We start from the raw sequence: 16743 nt of genomic DNA, 5'->3' as shown, positions 1-16743 counted from the left end.
TTTCACTTTTGTATGTGCTGTCCACCTGGGCGTCATTTTACGACTTACATACTGTGACCGTCTCTATCTAGAACTTATTCAGTATTTTTACATAGTTCTCAAATTCTTTCCATATCTCGTTATTACGTCTTACTAATTTTACAACTTGTTACTAGTGACAACTACGTTCAACCATTACTTATTCAAGTGAGTTGTATTCCACACATTCATCCCTGTATCGATCTCATTTCATCTCATTATTCCCATAACTTACCGTTCCCAAGTGTACAATGCAGAATGTCTTTGTATTCTGTTTTACGAATCCCATGACATAGGAATAACATTCTTCGTTAAATTACTCTGCACGCAAACTTTGTCCGCCCAAGAAATGAGAGCATGCAGCTCTTCCATTCGTCAGAAAACGAAAATTTTATTCATCGCAGACAGTACAGTTACTTGCCGAAGTTTCGTATAGTTCCTAATCTTTTTGTTGCAAACAAATATTTGTAATATGACCAGAGATGAAAAGTTTTCTGATCTTAAAGCTTAGTTTTTTCTCACGTGGAGATAATAAATGAGGATGACATAGTTAGTGCACCCATGTTAAGTGCAGTTTTCAGTTAAAACAATTATCTAGATTACATACTTTGTAAATAGATAAATCGTAGGAAATTTATATTACTTAAACCACGTAGAGCAGATAAAAAGCGAAAATTCTTATAAATTGTATTTAAAAATGCACTTAACACAACGTGTGCGCTAGGCCATCGATTTTATGAAAGGGAAAGCATCATAAAAGAATTTACCTTATTTTCATGATTCTTCTATTATCATAGAATAGGTATATACTAGTTATAAAATATGATTAAAGATTTTTTTTTTGATACGTTAATGTAAGCTCAGGGGGTTGGAGCTGGCAACACGGTATCACAATCTCAAAGATAAGCTCACATTTCACCACAACCTCAAATATGAGGTTTTTTATCCAGTTAAGAATTTTTCCTCATAAAACTTATTAATGTAACATAAATTCAGTCAATTAAATACAACCATCAGATAGTGATAGTAATAAGGCTAATCAGCCGCAGTACTAGTTAGTTAGAAACATGAAGGGTATTGTTATAAGCCCTAGCTTGTTAAAGGATTACGAAAGATCCATAAAATAAATAAAAAAATCAACCTCAAATAACACATCTGCCCTGATGATGGACACTGCCAAAAACAAATAGTTATAAAATATTAATATTTTAAAGCTTAGTAAAATATATTCATTAAAAAAAGCTATTAATCCATTTTAAATTATGTCACATCAGATACGAAATTTATTTTTATTTATTTTACTACAGATTATTTGTCCAGTTACGGCACAAGATTTGTTATTTGGACATTTTTCACATTTGGGAAGACAGTTTTTCACGTTCTCGTTTGACTTCGGCTGAAGTTTTGAGGCACGTATAAGTCATAGCATTCCGAGATAAATGGGATATCAGTAGAGATATGAATTATATAAATTAAGTTACTTAATCTTTTTGTTACATTGTCATATAACAGATTTTAGGCGCAAAGATCCTACAGTTGCCAGCCTGAGAGCGGGAATTATCAGGTTAGTTGCTGGGCCAAACGTAGTAATAACGCGCAAAAGATCCGCTACAGTTCCTCCCCACCCCCGGCGACCAAGCGCCTCGTTCCTCCTTCTTACGCGCCGACCTCTGACCTAGCTGGACGTGTGCTCGTCTCAGCGCCCGCGTTCCCAAATTCGCACCGCTCGGTCGAAAAGCAATATGTACGAGAATGGCGCGCTTTGAACATCGGCAGGCTGGCACCGTTTGTTTGAAACACGGCGCTCAGCCCTACAATCAACAGGATACCCCGACAACACCACGCTGTGAGTCTCTTACGTTTCCTATTACCCTTGAATGTGTCCGCTAATAACCTAAATTCGTCCACGCTGCCTGTCGGTCTAGAGAGAGAGAGCTGTTAATTATTCCCCAGAGAGAGATTAGGGAACCCTTTGATGATAATTCCAGTTAGGATGTAACAACCTGTATTCTATTGTTATTCACCCATGTAATGTCCATTTTGCCGCTCAAATACAATGTTGATTCATAAAAACCTAACCTCTTTCATTTGGGAATAGCAGTCGTATGGGAGTGTTTTGTGTAGACGGTGGGATATGGATTCTTGAGCCTCGCGCTGACCCCGAACCCTGACTATGAGAGAGACGTCTCATGCCCCGCTCTGAGCTGGCCGAGGGAAAGTCAGGGCCCCCCAGGTCCGACGCGCGACACTGGCGACCAACATAGGGCAGAATTTTTTTTAAACATATCCTTCCCGACTGCACAGAATTGCCTTTACGATTGTCCCCAATTTGAAAACATGTACTATGCAATTTTGTTGCCAAGCGCATTTTTGCCGCGAAAAAATAACGGTAGGAACCCTCTCGAACGAATAAAAGAGACGCGCGAAATTCCCGCCAAAATGCTGTGATAACGAAAGTTTGAACATAATGTTTTTTCAATAACCTAGATTCTGTGTTCTTTGTTTAACAAAACAAACCCACTGTTTTAATTTCGGCATAAATTGCACCGTAATAATAATAACAGTCAGGATTTAGAACTGTGAAGCCAATTTTTACACCGGAAGTGATTTTTTTTTAAAAAAAAAAAGCACAATACACCCAACGGCCCATCGAAGCTGATTTCTAAAAAGTATATCAGCTACAACCTGTAAAACACAAGTAATTCTTTATCCCGATTAATTATATAGGTACGGTGTTTGTCCATATTCTTTTTTTCAGCTTTGACTGTTATAAAAGTGATTTTAAGTGAATTGTTTCAAATTAACTTCAGAAGTGCAGTGTTTTTTGCAAAAAAGTGCTTTCTCGACGCAATAATAAGAACGTGCGTTCAATCTCACGATTTAGTGCCAGTAAATGAAGCAAATATAAAATCTTTCCATCAAAAGTGTTTTTTCGCTTCTAAAGTGCTGTTTTTGTGCCCTTTTCGTGCCTTTCCTCGAGTGCAGTGAATATAAGTGCGAATAGTGCCCACAAAATTAAATAATGCAAATCCTAAAGTGTCCCCCTGGCCAAATTTTCTTCAAAAAGACTTAGAAGAATTTCGGAGTTTTTTTTTTCCTTTTTAAACCATTTTTAACAATGAATTCCAATCAAATGGCTACATCTTTGGACATGGGTGTCATTCCCAATGTACACAACTTATCCAAAGTGCACCTACAAGCCGTCTTAAAAGACAGAGGAATATCACCACTAAACAAATCAAAGTCAGCATTGAAAGCATACGCTTTGTTATTCAACAAGAAGTTCATCAGGAAAATAAACCTATCCGTTGCAAGTGAAGACAAGGCACCCAATATCCCAGTTTTGGAAATCCCCGTTTCTAACAAAGAAACCAGGACACATGTTACAGTAAAACAAGACAATGCACCCATCACGGCACAAGAAAAAACATACGATCTCACTCCTTGGAGGATCAAATATAACGGTGTTTCTGATGTACTGGATTTCATTGACCGAATCGAAGAAACGGCCTCAATTAAAAATGTTCCATTTGAAGTGCTGCAGAAAAACTTTATAGAACTAATATCTCCAGAATTAATCCCGTGGCACCGAATACAAAAATCAAAATGCAAGGACTGGAATAAACTCAGATCAGCCCTGATCACTAGCTTCGGCAAATCAGAGGCCCAACACAGAATTAAATTATCGTTACTATCCATTAAACAATTAGTAAACGAAACTGTGGCAACATTCATAGAGAGGGCCGAGTCCATCAACATCAAACTTTCCCACCCCGTCTCGGAAGCCGAATTATTACCAGTTATAACTGATGGCCTCCTTCAAAGATATGAAAACATTATCACCTCACAGAAAATTGTGTCGTTGGCCCATTTAAACGAAGTTTGCCTCATTTTGGAATCCCACCAAGACAGGAAAAACAACAAAACCACCACGGACAATATCACTGTACCAAGCCGTCCTTCTGGATTAAAACCAGAATTTGACAACAAAAAAGTTTGCTCCTTTTGCAAAAAAGTAGGTCACCTAGCAACCACTTGTTTCAAGCAGGCCAAATTTCTGGAAGCTAAAGAACCCAGAACCTTAAAGAGACATCGCTCCAGGGATCGTTCTCCTCCACGCGACGAACTGCGTGAAATTTTCAAAAAATCAAGAAATAACATGGAAAGGTTGCAAGACCCTCACTTTGTTAAACCTCAAGTGGATTTCTCTAAACCCCCACCGAATTTTCATGCGAGAAAACCAAAAAACTAAATAATAACCTCTCAGGTATTCATTCTGTACCAAGGTCTAAGGAATGGACTGATTGGTTATCACACATTAAATATTTTAACCAGACCTTAAATGTTTCTTCGGTTTGTTGCAAACAAGCTAAAGATGGAAGACCTTATGCCCTTTTCTCCGTTAACAATGTCCCCTTCTCTGGACTACTAGATAGTGGTGCATCTGTTAGTTGCCTTGGCAACAATGCCCACCTGCCTTTTGTTAACAACGGTTTTAAAGTTTTTTCCAAACCTACACTCGTGACAACTGCGGACAATGCTCCCCAGACAGTCATCGGTACTCTGCAATTACCAATTAAATGTAACAATAACACAGTTACAATTAACTTTGTCTACTGAAGCCGAAGAAGCTTTTACGACTTTAAAAAATGCTCTTCAAACAGCCCCTGTCCTGAATTGTCCTAATTTTAAACTACCTTTTACCCTCCGTACGGATGCTTCTAACGTAGGGATCGGTGGAGTCCTAACTCAGGAATTCCCCGATGGCGAACACCCTGTAGCCTATTTTTCCCGCACCTTGAATAAACACGAGAAAAATTACGGAATCACCGAAAAAGAGTTACTGGCAGTATTGGATTCTGTTCATCATTTTCGCGGTTACATAGACGGTAGCAAATTTACTGTAGTCACAGACCATAGTAGTTTGAAATGGTTGATCTCTCTAAGTAATCCCTCCGGCAGACTCGCTCGCTGGGCTTCTCGTTTGTCCCAATACACTTTCGATGTCATCCACCGTAAAGGTGCGGACAATATTGTCCCAGATGCCCTGTCAAGAATTAAACTTGCCACATTAAACATCGATACAATTGCCTCTACCCCATCCACAAAAGATGAATGGTATCTTAAAATCTATGAAGGGTGCAAAAACAATCAACAAAAGTTTCCCAATTTTATTATAAAAGAAGATTACTCTTGGAAACTCGTTGTGCCCCTCGAAAAGAGAAAACAAGTAATCATCAACAATCATAGTGCCCCCGACTCTATACACCCAGGAACCTTCAAGACGTATAAAAAGATTTCCTTGAAGTATTACTGGCCTGGTCTTTTCAAGCAAGTTCGCAACTACATCTCCAAATGTGAAACATGTAAAGCTTACAAACATAGTACGGCACCCCCTGCCGGCCTAATGGGAAAACCCAAACGTGCTGATAGACCCCTCCAATCGTTATCTATGGACCTCGTCGGACCTTTTCCCAGGAGTTATTCTGGACACATGCATATACTCAGCATTGTGGATATCTTTACCAAATTTTGTTGGATCTTCCCCTTAAAAAGAGCCAACGCCGCCGCCATTGTCAAACTTGTGGAAAAACACATTTTCATACCCTACGGAACACCCAAAACCGTAATAGTTGACAACGGAAAACAGTTTATAGCACAAGAGTTTAAAGATTTCCTTGCTAAATACGGGATTAAAGATATTTATTATAATACCTTGTACACTCCCCAAAATAACACTGTCGAAAGGTATAACCAGACTATTAACACAGCTCTGGCCATTTTGGTTGACAAAGACCAACGTAATTGGTGTAAGAATTTAGATAAAATTCAAGCTGCCATGAATAACACTGTTAACCTAACCACTGGTTACACCCCCTTCTTTTTAAAACACGGTATGGAACAGGTGGTACATGGTTCATTGCACTGGAACACGAATTTCCCCACGTCAACCACCTCCACAAGCAATCCTGCCGTTGATTACGCTCATCGTTTGGAAGAACTTACTGCCATTTATAGTGAAGTTACTGATGCCCTATTGCTGGCCCACCAAAAAAGTGCGGACAGATATAACCTACGTAGGAAACACATCACTTTTAATGTAGGCGATGTTGTCTGGAGAAGGAATAACACCCTCTCTCAAGGAGCCCTGTACTTCTCTGCCAAGCTGGCACCCCGTTTTGTCAAGGCCAAGGTTGTAAGAAAAATATCGGACTTAGTTTACTACCTGTCCGACTCCTCTGGCAAACATACTGGTAATTACCATATTAAGGACATTGTAAAGTCTGGAAGTGAGGAGACAGTTGAAACTGCCCCACCACCCCAGCAACTTTAAACTAACCCATTGTGTATTATCACAAACTATTGTAAGCTTATGAAGTCTTACCATAATTAGGCGTGTAAAGTGTCAACTACATGTCAACCTATTCGTCAAAACGAGTTTAACCTACCTTTGTAAATAAATGTATATTAACATATTATGACCATGAAGTATTATTCCTGTAATAACGTTCTTTCCCTCACGACAATCGTTTTCTCCCTTTTTACGTTTTATTTTCTCACCTGTTCTGAAACTGATCATTTTAGAATAGAGACACGTTTACACAGTTACAATCGCCGGGAAGTCGCGAACCCGCTTTTGCTTCTCAACTTCTACACTATGCAATGTTTATGTCATGTCACCCCATTTTTCGTTTCATTTTGTTCCCTTCGTCGTGTTAGAAAGAACCCCCCCACTTTTGTTTTTGTTCCTTGTAAAATAACGATTGGTAATCACTCATAAGAGTGCCATACAAAAGAGTTCGGATTTTGTAAATTCCAAAGTGTTAAATACCGACCCTTTTTTAAAAAAAAGAAAACCTGTCAAGTACAGCCATTAATTCTTTCTTGTCCAATTCAACGTTACCTTGAGTATGTAAAACCCTATAGTGGTCTCAAAGGCAAGAACCAAGTAGCAATTAATCACATAATTGTCTTCTTTGTATGTATATAATTTTTTTTTCATTTTTTTTCAATTTTTTCCTTTCAAAAATTGATGGCGTCCTACCCAAGCTCACATTTACCAAAAATCGGATTTTGACACATCCATTTTGGGAAATTGTATTTATAAAAGAAAACCAAATGTCGGTCCTATAAAACCACATACCATAACTGGACTCGCTTCAACTAAAAGTATGTAAAACCCATTAAGGTCTTTTATTGTATGACGAGATCTCGATTTCTTTTCTCTACTGTTACGTCACGTATGTCTCGTACCTCACGTTTCAACCCTACGGGACAGGTTAGTAAAACCTTACGGTTATCCTGATCTTCGAACGCAAATAATTATATCACAACGTAAATCAACAGGACTTTGTTCGATCATCGTTGCATAATATAAACACCCAACCTTTGTCTCACCATTTAACCAAGTGTTTGCAACCCAATTGCACGCTACAATGAACAGTATGTATATGTTCTCACCCATCGCACGATGTAAGTAGAAATACCTTCTACCATCATCTTGCACCTTGTAACACATGAAGTAACATTAAAATTGTTTATCTTCTCTATTGTTCCATCGTACGCCTCTCCAGGCTACGGAGTTAGTCAACTAACAAATCTTTGCAAACAGTATCAAATGATACTGCTAGCTTTTGTTGAATTATATTTAAATGTAAAAAAATTGTCACGCGATAGGAGAGATCCTTAAAAAATCCACCACTACACGAGAAGTTCGTTACAATTACTTAATACTTATAACCATGTGTTATAATTTGGTCGTGTGACATTAATTTGCCATGAGTACCGCCTTTGTGTATAATTTGGTCGTGTGACATTAATTTGCCATGAGTACCGCCTTTGTGTATAATTTGGTCGTGTGACATTAATTTGCCATGAGTACCGCCTTTGTGTATAATTTGGTCGTGTGACATTAATTTGCCATGAGTACCGCCTTTGTGTATAATTTGGTCGTGTGACATTAATTTGCCATGAGTACCGCCTTTGTGTATAATTTGGTCGTGTGTCATTAACATGTCATGAGAACCGCTTTTGTGTATAATTGTGTACAACCCTGTACACGAGACGTGGAGACGTAATAATAATACTTACCGTGATTCGTGTGAACGACATAATATCGACATCGTCATCTCCTTTAAGGAACTGTTTTTTACACTCTTTGACTTCTGTCTATAATTGAGTTGTACCTTGCATATACTGCATACTTGTACACTATACGTGAAGACGTTACAATACTCACCATGAATCGTGCGAACGAAATAATATCAAACCTTTATATGTGAACTACGTAAGTATTTCACAGAAAACCCTTTGTTCAACGCCAATGCCCGTGGACTTCCTGTTTTTGCTGCTTTCCAAAAAGAAAAGAAGCCCAGGAATATCTACTATCCCAAAAGGACTAGTTTTCAGCTTCACTGTCAATTATGGGGCATAGTGCCGCAGGAGTTAATCGATGGGCACAAAACCACTAAACTCGTCGTCTGGGAAACGAATAAGAAGAATCCCAGGTTTGTGAAATTGGAATTAGGGTCTGTCTTTTCTCACAATCATGTAGAAGTTTAAAACGACCCCTAATCTTTTGCCAAGTACACGCAAAAGATTAGCCTCTTTAGTACAATGTGTATTCAAATACTGTTTAAAATTAATCCACTTTATTAAAATGTAAAGAGTCAGGAAATCTGCTGGTTGAATATGTTTCACTCTCACATAGAGGTTGAATTGGAAATTAGTCCAGTCTCTAGCAAATTTCGTAACTCAATTCCCGTCCTTTTTCCTTCCCCTCCCTACCCCCATGCCCTCAGGCATATGTATGAAGTGGAAAATCTGTTGTCGACCATATTTCGCCCTCACTTCGAGTTCGAATCGGTAATTGTTCCGGTCACCAACAGGCTTCCTACCTCACCTTTCACGTATGTTGTCATTTTTTTTCTCTCCTCAACGAAACACATTCATGAATTTTGAATATGTATGATACGCACTTGGCGTATCGTCTGTCTTTTCTGACAACCTTTATTCATGAATTAGTTTCCCTGCTGTTGCCGTGACTCGTTCACGAATTTTTTGTCTTGTTCTTTGAAATCCTACGAAAATGTTACCACCTGTATGTTAACATAGGCCAAAGAAGGCCGGTTGTTTTTTCAACCAAGACAGTTTGTCATTCGGCAAACGCCAAGTCATCCTAATAAAGGATAATGTTTATGTAATCAAAACTAGTTAGGAACCTCTCTCTACCTCTCTCTCACACTCTTCGTCACTCTCCGGACCGGCAGCTAAACCTCGTTTGTTTATTTTTTCTGGACACATTTTGTTTCTCTCCAAACTTTTCTTCATTGGTCCCTAGGCAGGTAAACTTCAAGAAATTTGCTTTAATAATAATTCCCCCCGGATTTAAAAAGAAGCCCAGGCGGATGCCATCTCCGGCAGCCAAGCTGAGCCTCACCTCCTAGCAGCCTGCGCTGTGGTTACAAAGGCCCCTCGACTACTACTCGCTACACACTTGTTCCATCTTGTTCCTGAAACCACAGACAATACCACTCATATGTATGACGTTTGTCGCACCACTGCAAGCCGAGTTGTCCCACTATACTTTATGACACTCTGAACTACCTTTCGGACACGCTAGTCCCGGAGTTCAAATTTCTTGCCCTCAATGCCAATGCCAGTTATACCGTCTCTTGCTCTGTCATGCAGTGACACAAACCAGGTCATGGGTGAAACATAATTACCCTTTGCCCCTCCAGTAAACAACAAACTGCGCATCTCTAAAAAGTTATCCTGAGCTACATTATGCTCCGATAACCAACACATACGATCCGTGCCCACCATAATAGCACATAGGACTCGTACTGGCATAACTACGGAACCTGGACTACTCTCTCCAATGACCACTGTAACCATAGCCGCAGCCCCGCAAACCACAGCCCCACTTCGCAAACATCAACGCCCACAACGAAGCAAAGTGTTTTTTTCCAAGGCCTAAGTGTTCTCCTGAGTGTTATCTCAATGGGTCAGATTACAGTGATAATGTAATCTTTTAGAGTCAGTGAAATCTCGTTTCCTTCGCAACTCTTCGAAACCAAAAAAACCAACGCAACGCAAACTTAGCTTCCAGACCAATGAAACCCTAGAATCACACCTTAACATTCCGTCTTTTGTTTTTTTTTTCAATTGTATAATGTTGTCTATTGTTTTTTCAATTGCATAACCATGCCCTTTTGTCTTTCAATTGCTTAATTTTGTCTATTGTTTCTTTTCAATTGCATAACCATGCCCTTTTGTCTTTCAATTGCATAATTTTGTCTTTTGTCTTTCAATTGCATAACCATGTCTATTGTTTTCTAATTGCATAATTTTACTTGTTGTTTCCACACCTGCTCTCTCCCCAAAATTATTTGCTCCAAACATGCTATGTACCCCTCCTCATTTCTCCCCACAAATATTGTTACCTAGCCTATGGCATAAGCTAGTCATTATGTTTTAGCTAGGCATCTCTCTGGCCATCCAAGTCTCTCAAACTAAGGGCAACTCTTGTTTTGTCAAAAAACCCCAAGGGAGGCACATAGAGGATCTTTTAACCCTGATGCTCCATTACCACGTCGCCTTTTTTACGAGCGCGGGGGGAGGTGTCATATAACAGATTTTAGGCGCAAAGATCCTACAGTTGCCAGCCTGAGAGCGGGAATTATCAGGTTAGTTGCTGGGCCAAACGTAGTAATAACGCGCAAAAGATCCGCTACAGTTCCCCCCACCCCCGGCGACCAAGCGCCTCGTTCCTCCTTCTTACGCGCCGACCTCTGACCTAGCTGGACGTGTGCTCGTCTCAGCGCCCGCGTTCCCAAATTCGCACCGCTCGGTCGAAAAGCAATATGTACGAGAATGGCGCGCTTTGAACATCGGCAGGCTGGCACCGTTTGTTTGAAACACGGCGCTCAGCCCTACAATCAACAGGATACCCCGACAACACCACGCTGTGAGTCTCTTACGTTTCCTATTACCCTTGAATGTGTCCGCTAATAACCTAAATTCGTCCACGCTGCCTGTCGGTCTAGAGAGAGAGAGCTGTTAATTATTCCCCAGAGAGAGATTAGGGAACCCTTTGATGATAATTCCAGTTAGGATGTAACAACCTGTATTCTATTGTTATTCACCCATGTAATGTCCATTTTGCCGCTCAAATACAATGTTGATTCATAAAAACCTAACCTCTTTCATTTGGGAATAGCAGTCGTATGGGAGTGTTTTGTGTAGACGGTGGGATATGGATTCTTGAGCCTCGCGCTGACCCCGAACCCTGACTATGAGAGAGACGTCTCATGCCCCGCTCTGAGCTGGCCGAGGGAAAGTCAGGGCCCCCCAGGTCCGACGCGCGACAACATCAAGTAAGTCAATATGGTGCATGCACCTCGGATAATTTCGTCCGTAATGTAGGCATATCTGACGTTTTTATTCTGAATTCGTTCCAGCATATATATACATTTAGTTTGGTGCGGAATCCAGACACCACTAGCGTATTCCAGTTTAAATGAAATAATTATAAGTTATTGTATTCCAGCATATTTATACATTTAGTTTGGTGCGGAATCCAGACACCACTAGCGTATTCCAGTTTAAATGAAATAATTATAAGTTATTGTATTCCAGCATATTTATACATTTAGTTTGGTGCGGAATCTAGACACCACTAGCGTATTCCAGTTTAAATGAAATAATTATAAGTTATTGTATTCCAGTATATTTATACATTTAGTTTGGTGCGGAATCCAGACACCACTAGCGTATTCCAGTTTAAATGAAATAATTATAAGTTATTGTGTTACCTGTAACGAACTCCGTGAGGATGAGGATCCATGCCGAAAGCAGTTTTGGACATATTGTCCTGAGCTCAAATACGGTCGCCGACATCATTGAACTGTAACAAAAACCATATGATTAAATATGTTTTATTTTTTACTTTCACCACAACCTACAAAAATATAACCATAATTGATTTTCAGGAATGTAATGTTAATTAAGATATTCGATGTATGTATTATATAATCGATGTTTAATAATGAGAAGATGGACGCTAAATCCTCACCCTTCTGTTATTCTGACTAAGTATTACGTAATTAATTTATGTAATAAAAAAATAATAATTAAAAAAATTTTATGTGAAATTGTTTTTTTTTAAGAAAGACAAAAATTCCCGGGTTATGGATAACCTTACAATATTTGAAAATCTCCTACTACCACCACACTAGGCGGAAAATTTTGCTTGTGTTGTGATGGAGGTATTAGCCAGCCGAGGAATTGAACACACTACGCCTGGTTGGTACCCAAGCGCGATGTCAACTCAGCCACCGACCGGTCAATGGTTTTATGGGAAAACTAATTTTCGTTATCGTATCCTTCAACAACTGAAAAAATACTTGATTTTTCGTTGAAATATTTTTACTTCCAAGCACGTCTTTTTTTTTCGATGTTGTTACCGCGAGAGATCCCTGTGGCGTATGTGTGGTAAAACCATGTGTTCTCGTGTGAGAAATGTGGAGATCGCAAAGAGTGCAAGGCTTATGTAAGCGTAGTGAGTAAGATTAAGAAAGGGACGCTTATATAGGTTGGGCATGTAGAGCAAATGAGTGAAGAAAGGAGTATAAGGAGAATATATGATGCGAATGCGAATGGTAGCAGAAGTCGGGGAAGCCCATAGAACACATGGCACGATCAAACGAATCAGATACTCGAGTCGGGCCATGTCAAGAGTGAGAATAATAGATTAGTATGTATGCATGTGAATGAGAAAAGAAATGTGTGCCAACACCGAGTTCGGTTGTTGTGACGGTTCGTCCTCTCTGCCTACCCCTGCAGTGAGCAAGCCTGTCACATTGAGAAACTGTTCTTGTTCAATTATTAACAATTTTCAGGTAAATTGCCAGCGATTTATTTTTATTCTCACTTTCTACCTATATTTAACCTAACCTTGATACAGACTTAGTCCTTGTGAGGTTGATTTTTATGTGAAAAAACGTGTTTTATGTATAGTGAGATGCAATAAATAAATAAATATTTTTTATGTGCATATCTACCTCTTCTTTCATGTGGGAATTTTTGTAAGACTAAAATTGAATTTTTAAATTAAATCCTGATTGAAATATGATTGCGTTTTATTAGACAAAAAGGTGTAGGTATAAAAAAATAAAATTTCTTTAGTTATTTTGTTTGCGAGTTTTAAGTGAGATGGGCAAAATAAAATAATATGACCTTCGCGACATATTGTTAATTTAATCTAATATGTATCCGGTGAATTCTTTGAAGTACTATGTAATATCATATTTACAAGGCCAGATATGTTTAGGTCCCAAATTGGTTTAGGTGCTACATAAGAAAATAAAACTAAAGATTCCGAAATCGAATTATTTAAAAAAATGTTAATAAAAAAATTATTGCGCCAAATATTGAAGATACGTTTTCAAAAACCACAATTTTCAATGGAAATAGGGATAGAACACCCCGAGGGCCTTCGGACAGTGCTGAATTCAAATAATTATTTTGCTTCCGGTTCAAAAACCTTTAAATATATATAATTTTACTCCACTTAAGAAAACATGGTTCAAATCATATATCTCCACCTACTTTTCCAAATTACAAATTGATCACGACTTCGATTTAAATAAATGTATTCGAATTTCATTAACCGTTTGCCATAGTAAGTATATAACATAAAATTTTACGGAGTCTGTGACAGGGTTATCCAAAATATAAGTGTGTCGAATTTCCTCGTATGAAACGAAGTTTTTAAAGTAGATTCTCCGAGAGCACTTACATCAATATTCTTATGTCTTTATATGGGGTCGTAAAAGGCTTTGGAGAAACATAAATATTTGCACGATAGAGCACATCAACGGGCTGAGTTTATCAAAACCAAATGCAAATAAAATTACACGCTGAAGATTTTACGATAAAGATTAAAATTAATATGAATGTTGGAAATATTGTGAAATCATTGTAATAAATATCGACGTTGTAATAATTGGAAATCATCCACGAGCATTAAATCTCATTTTTAAATCGTTGATCTTTATTATCATATGGGTGTATAAAACTTTTTAATACTATTTTTGTTAATTTTATTTTTTATTATTACGTGATCTAAATACCATTTTATTCACTTGCACGTATATAGATACACATCAAATAATGTATTTAACTGGCTGGTCCGTCAAGTCGTTTTTAGATTAAAAAAATACTTTCGTAAATAAATAAATCTTGGGGCGATTAAATAATTTTTACGGAGGTGTCAGCAGATATCTATTGGACTTTTCAATTTCCTTTTCTTTAAAGAAATAATTGTTTCAAATAAAGTGTATTACACACTTATTTAGTTTATATTAAAGTGTCAACAAAACTCGCAACCCTCTGGTATTGCAGAGTTGTTGCTTCGATTATTACTGAATGTGTGGTGGCTGTTCTTGTTCATCAACTACGCTAGCCGCTTTTTGACTCGGGCACCTAAAACAGGCACGGGACTGAGGCGAGGCGAGGCGAGGCGAGGCAAGCGCGTGCACTACACGCGAGGGTTCTGAGATTATTACTGAATGTGTGGTGGCTGTTCTTGTTCATCAACTACGCTAGCCGCTTTTTGACTCGGGCACATAAAACAGGCACGGGACTGAGGCGAGGCGAGGCGAGGCGAGGCAAGCGCGTGCACTACACGCGAGGGTTCTGAGATTATTACTGAATGTGTGGTGGCTGTTCTTGTTCATCAACTACGCTAGCCGCTTTTTGACTCGGGCACATAAAACAGGCACGGGACTGAGGCGAGGCGAGGCGAGGCGAGGCAAGGGCGTGCACTACACGCGAGGGTTCTGAGATTATTACTGAATGTGTGGTGGCTGTTCTTGTTCATCAACTACGCTAGCCGCTTTTTGACTCGGACACATAAAACAGACACGGGACTGAGGCGAGGAGAGGCGAGGCGAGGCGAGGCAAGCGCGTGCACTACACGCGAGGGTTCTGAGATTATTACTGAATGTGTGGTGGCTGTTCTTGTTCATCAACTACGCTAGCCGCTTTTTGACTCGGGCACATAAAACAGGCACGGGACTGAGGCGAGGCGAGGCGAGGCGAGGCAAGGGCGTGCACTACACGCGAGGGTTCTGAGATTATTACTGAATGTGTGGTGGCTGTTCTTGTTCATCAACTACGCTAGCCGCTTTTTGACTCGGACACATAAAACAGACACGGGACTGAGGCGAGGAGAGGCGAGGCAAGGCGAGGCAAGCGCGTGCACTACACGCGAGGGTTCTGAGATTATTACTGAATGTGTGGTGGCTGTTCTTGTTCATCAACTACGCTAGCCGCTTTTTGACTCGGGCACATAAAACAGGCACGGGACTGAGGCGAGGCGAGGCGAGGCGAGGCAAGCGCGTGCACTACACGCGAGGGTTCTGAGATTATTACTGAATGTGTGGTGGCTGTTCTTGTTCATCAACTACGCTAGCCGCTTTTTGACTCGGGCACATAAAACAGGCACGGGACTGAGGCGAGGCGAGGCGAGGCGAGGCAAGGGCGTGCACTACACGCGAGGGTTCTGAGATTATTACTGAATGTGTGGTGGCTGTTCTTGTTCATCAACTACGCTAGCCGCTTTTTGACTCGGACACATAAAACAGACACGGGACTGAGGCGAGGAGAGGCGAGGCGAGGCGAGGCAAGCGCGTGCACTACACGCGAGGGTTCTGAGATTATTACTGAATGTGTGGTGGCTGTTCTTGTTCATCAACTACGCTAGCCGCTTTTTGACTCGGGCACATAAAACAGGCACGGGACTGAGGCGAGGCGAGGCGAGGCGAGGCAAGGGCGTGCACTACACGCGAGGGTTCTGAGATTATTACTGAATGTGTGGTGGCTGTTCTTGTTCATCAACTACGCTAGCCGCTTTTTGACTCGGGCACATAAAACAGGCACGGGACTGAGGCGAGGCGAGGCGAGGCGAGGCAAGGGCGTGCACTACACGCGAGGGTTCTGAGATTATTACTGAATGTGTGGTGGCTGTTCTTGTTCATCAACTACGCTAGCCGCTTTTTGACTCGGACACATAAAACAGACACGGGACTGAGGCGAGGAGAGGCGAGGCGAGGCGAGGCAAGCGCGTGCACTACACGCGAGGGTTCTGAGATTATTACTGAATGTGTGGTGGCTGTTCTTGTTCATCAACTACGCTAGCCGCATTTTGACTCGGGCACATAAAACAGGCACGGGACTGAGGCGAGGCGAGGCGAGGCGAGGCAAGCGCGTGCACTACACGCGAGGGTTCTGAGATTATTACTGAATGTGTGGTGGCTGTTCTTGTTCATCAACTACGCTAGCCGCTTTTTGACTCGGGCACATAAAACAGGCACGGGACTGAGGCGAGGCGAGGCGAGGCGAGGCAAGGGCGTGCACTACACGCGAGGGTTCTGAGATTATTACTGAATGTGTGGTGGCTGTTCTTGTTCATCAACTACGCTAGCCGCTTTTTGACTCGGACACATAAAACAGACACGGGACTGAGGCGAGGAGGGGCGAGGCGAGGCGAGGCAAGCGCGTGCACTACACGCGAGGGTTCTGAGATTATTACTGAATGTGTGGTGGCTGTTCTTGTTCATCAACTACGCTAGCCGCTTTTTGACTCGGGCACATAAAACAGGCACGGGACTGAGGCGAGGCGAGGCGAGGCGAGGCAAGCGCGTGCACTACACGCGAGGG

At 40.7% G+C, this 16743-nt stretch overlaps 1 protein-coding gene across 1 annotated transcript in view; it reads right to left on the bottom strand.

Moving 5' to 3' along the window:
• The window catches only part of LOC149425629 (junctional adhesion molecule B-like), a 237142-nt gene that overhangs the window by 202575 nt on the left and 17824 nt on the right, over positions 1-16743 (bottom strand). The window contains exon 2 of the mRNA XM_089644341.1: positions 11835-11926. Coding sequence (XP_089500467.1) covers positions 11835-11922 — 88 coding nt within the window. The 5' untranslated portion in view covers positions 11923-11926. The remainder of the gene's footprint in view (positions 1-11834; positions 11927-16743) is intronic.

Source organism: Hesperophylax consimilis, chromosome 2, assembly GCF_061612785.1.
Source record: "Hesperophylax consimilis isolate HC1 chromosome 2, BYU_Hcon_1.0, whole genome shotgun sequence".
In the NCBI taxonomy this organism is placed as follows: domain Eukaryota; kingdom Metazoa; phylum Arthropoda; class Insecta; order Trichoptera; family Limnephilidae; genus Hesperophylax; species Hesperophylax consimilis.
This window is presented reverse-complemented; position numbering and strand designations above follow the sequence as displayed.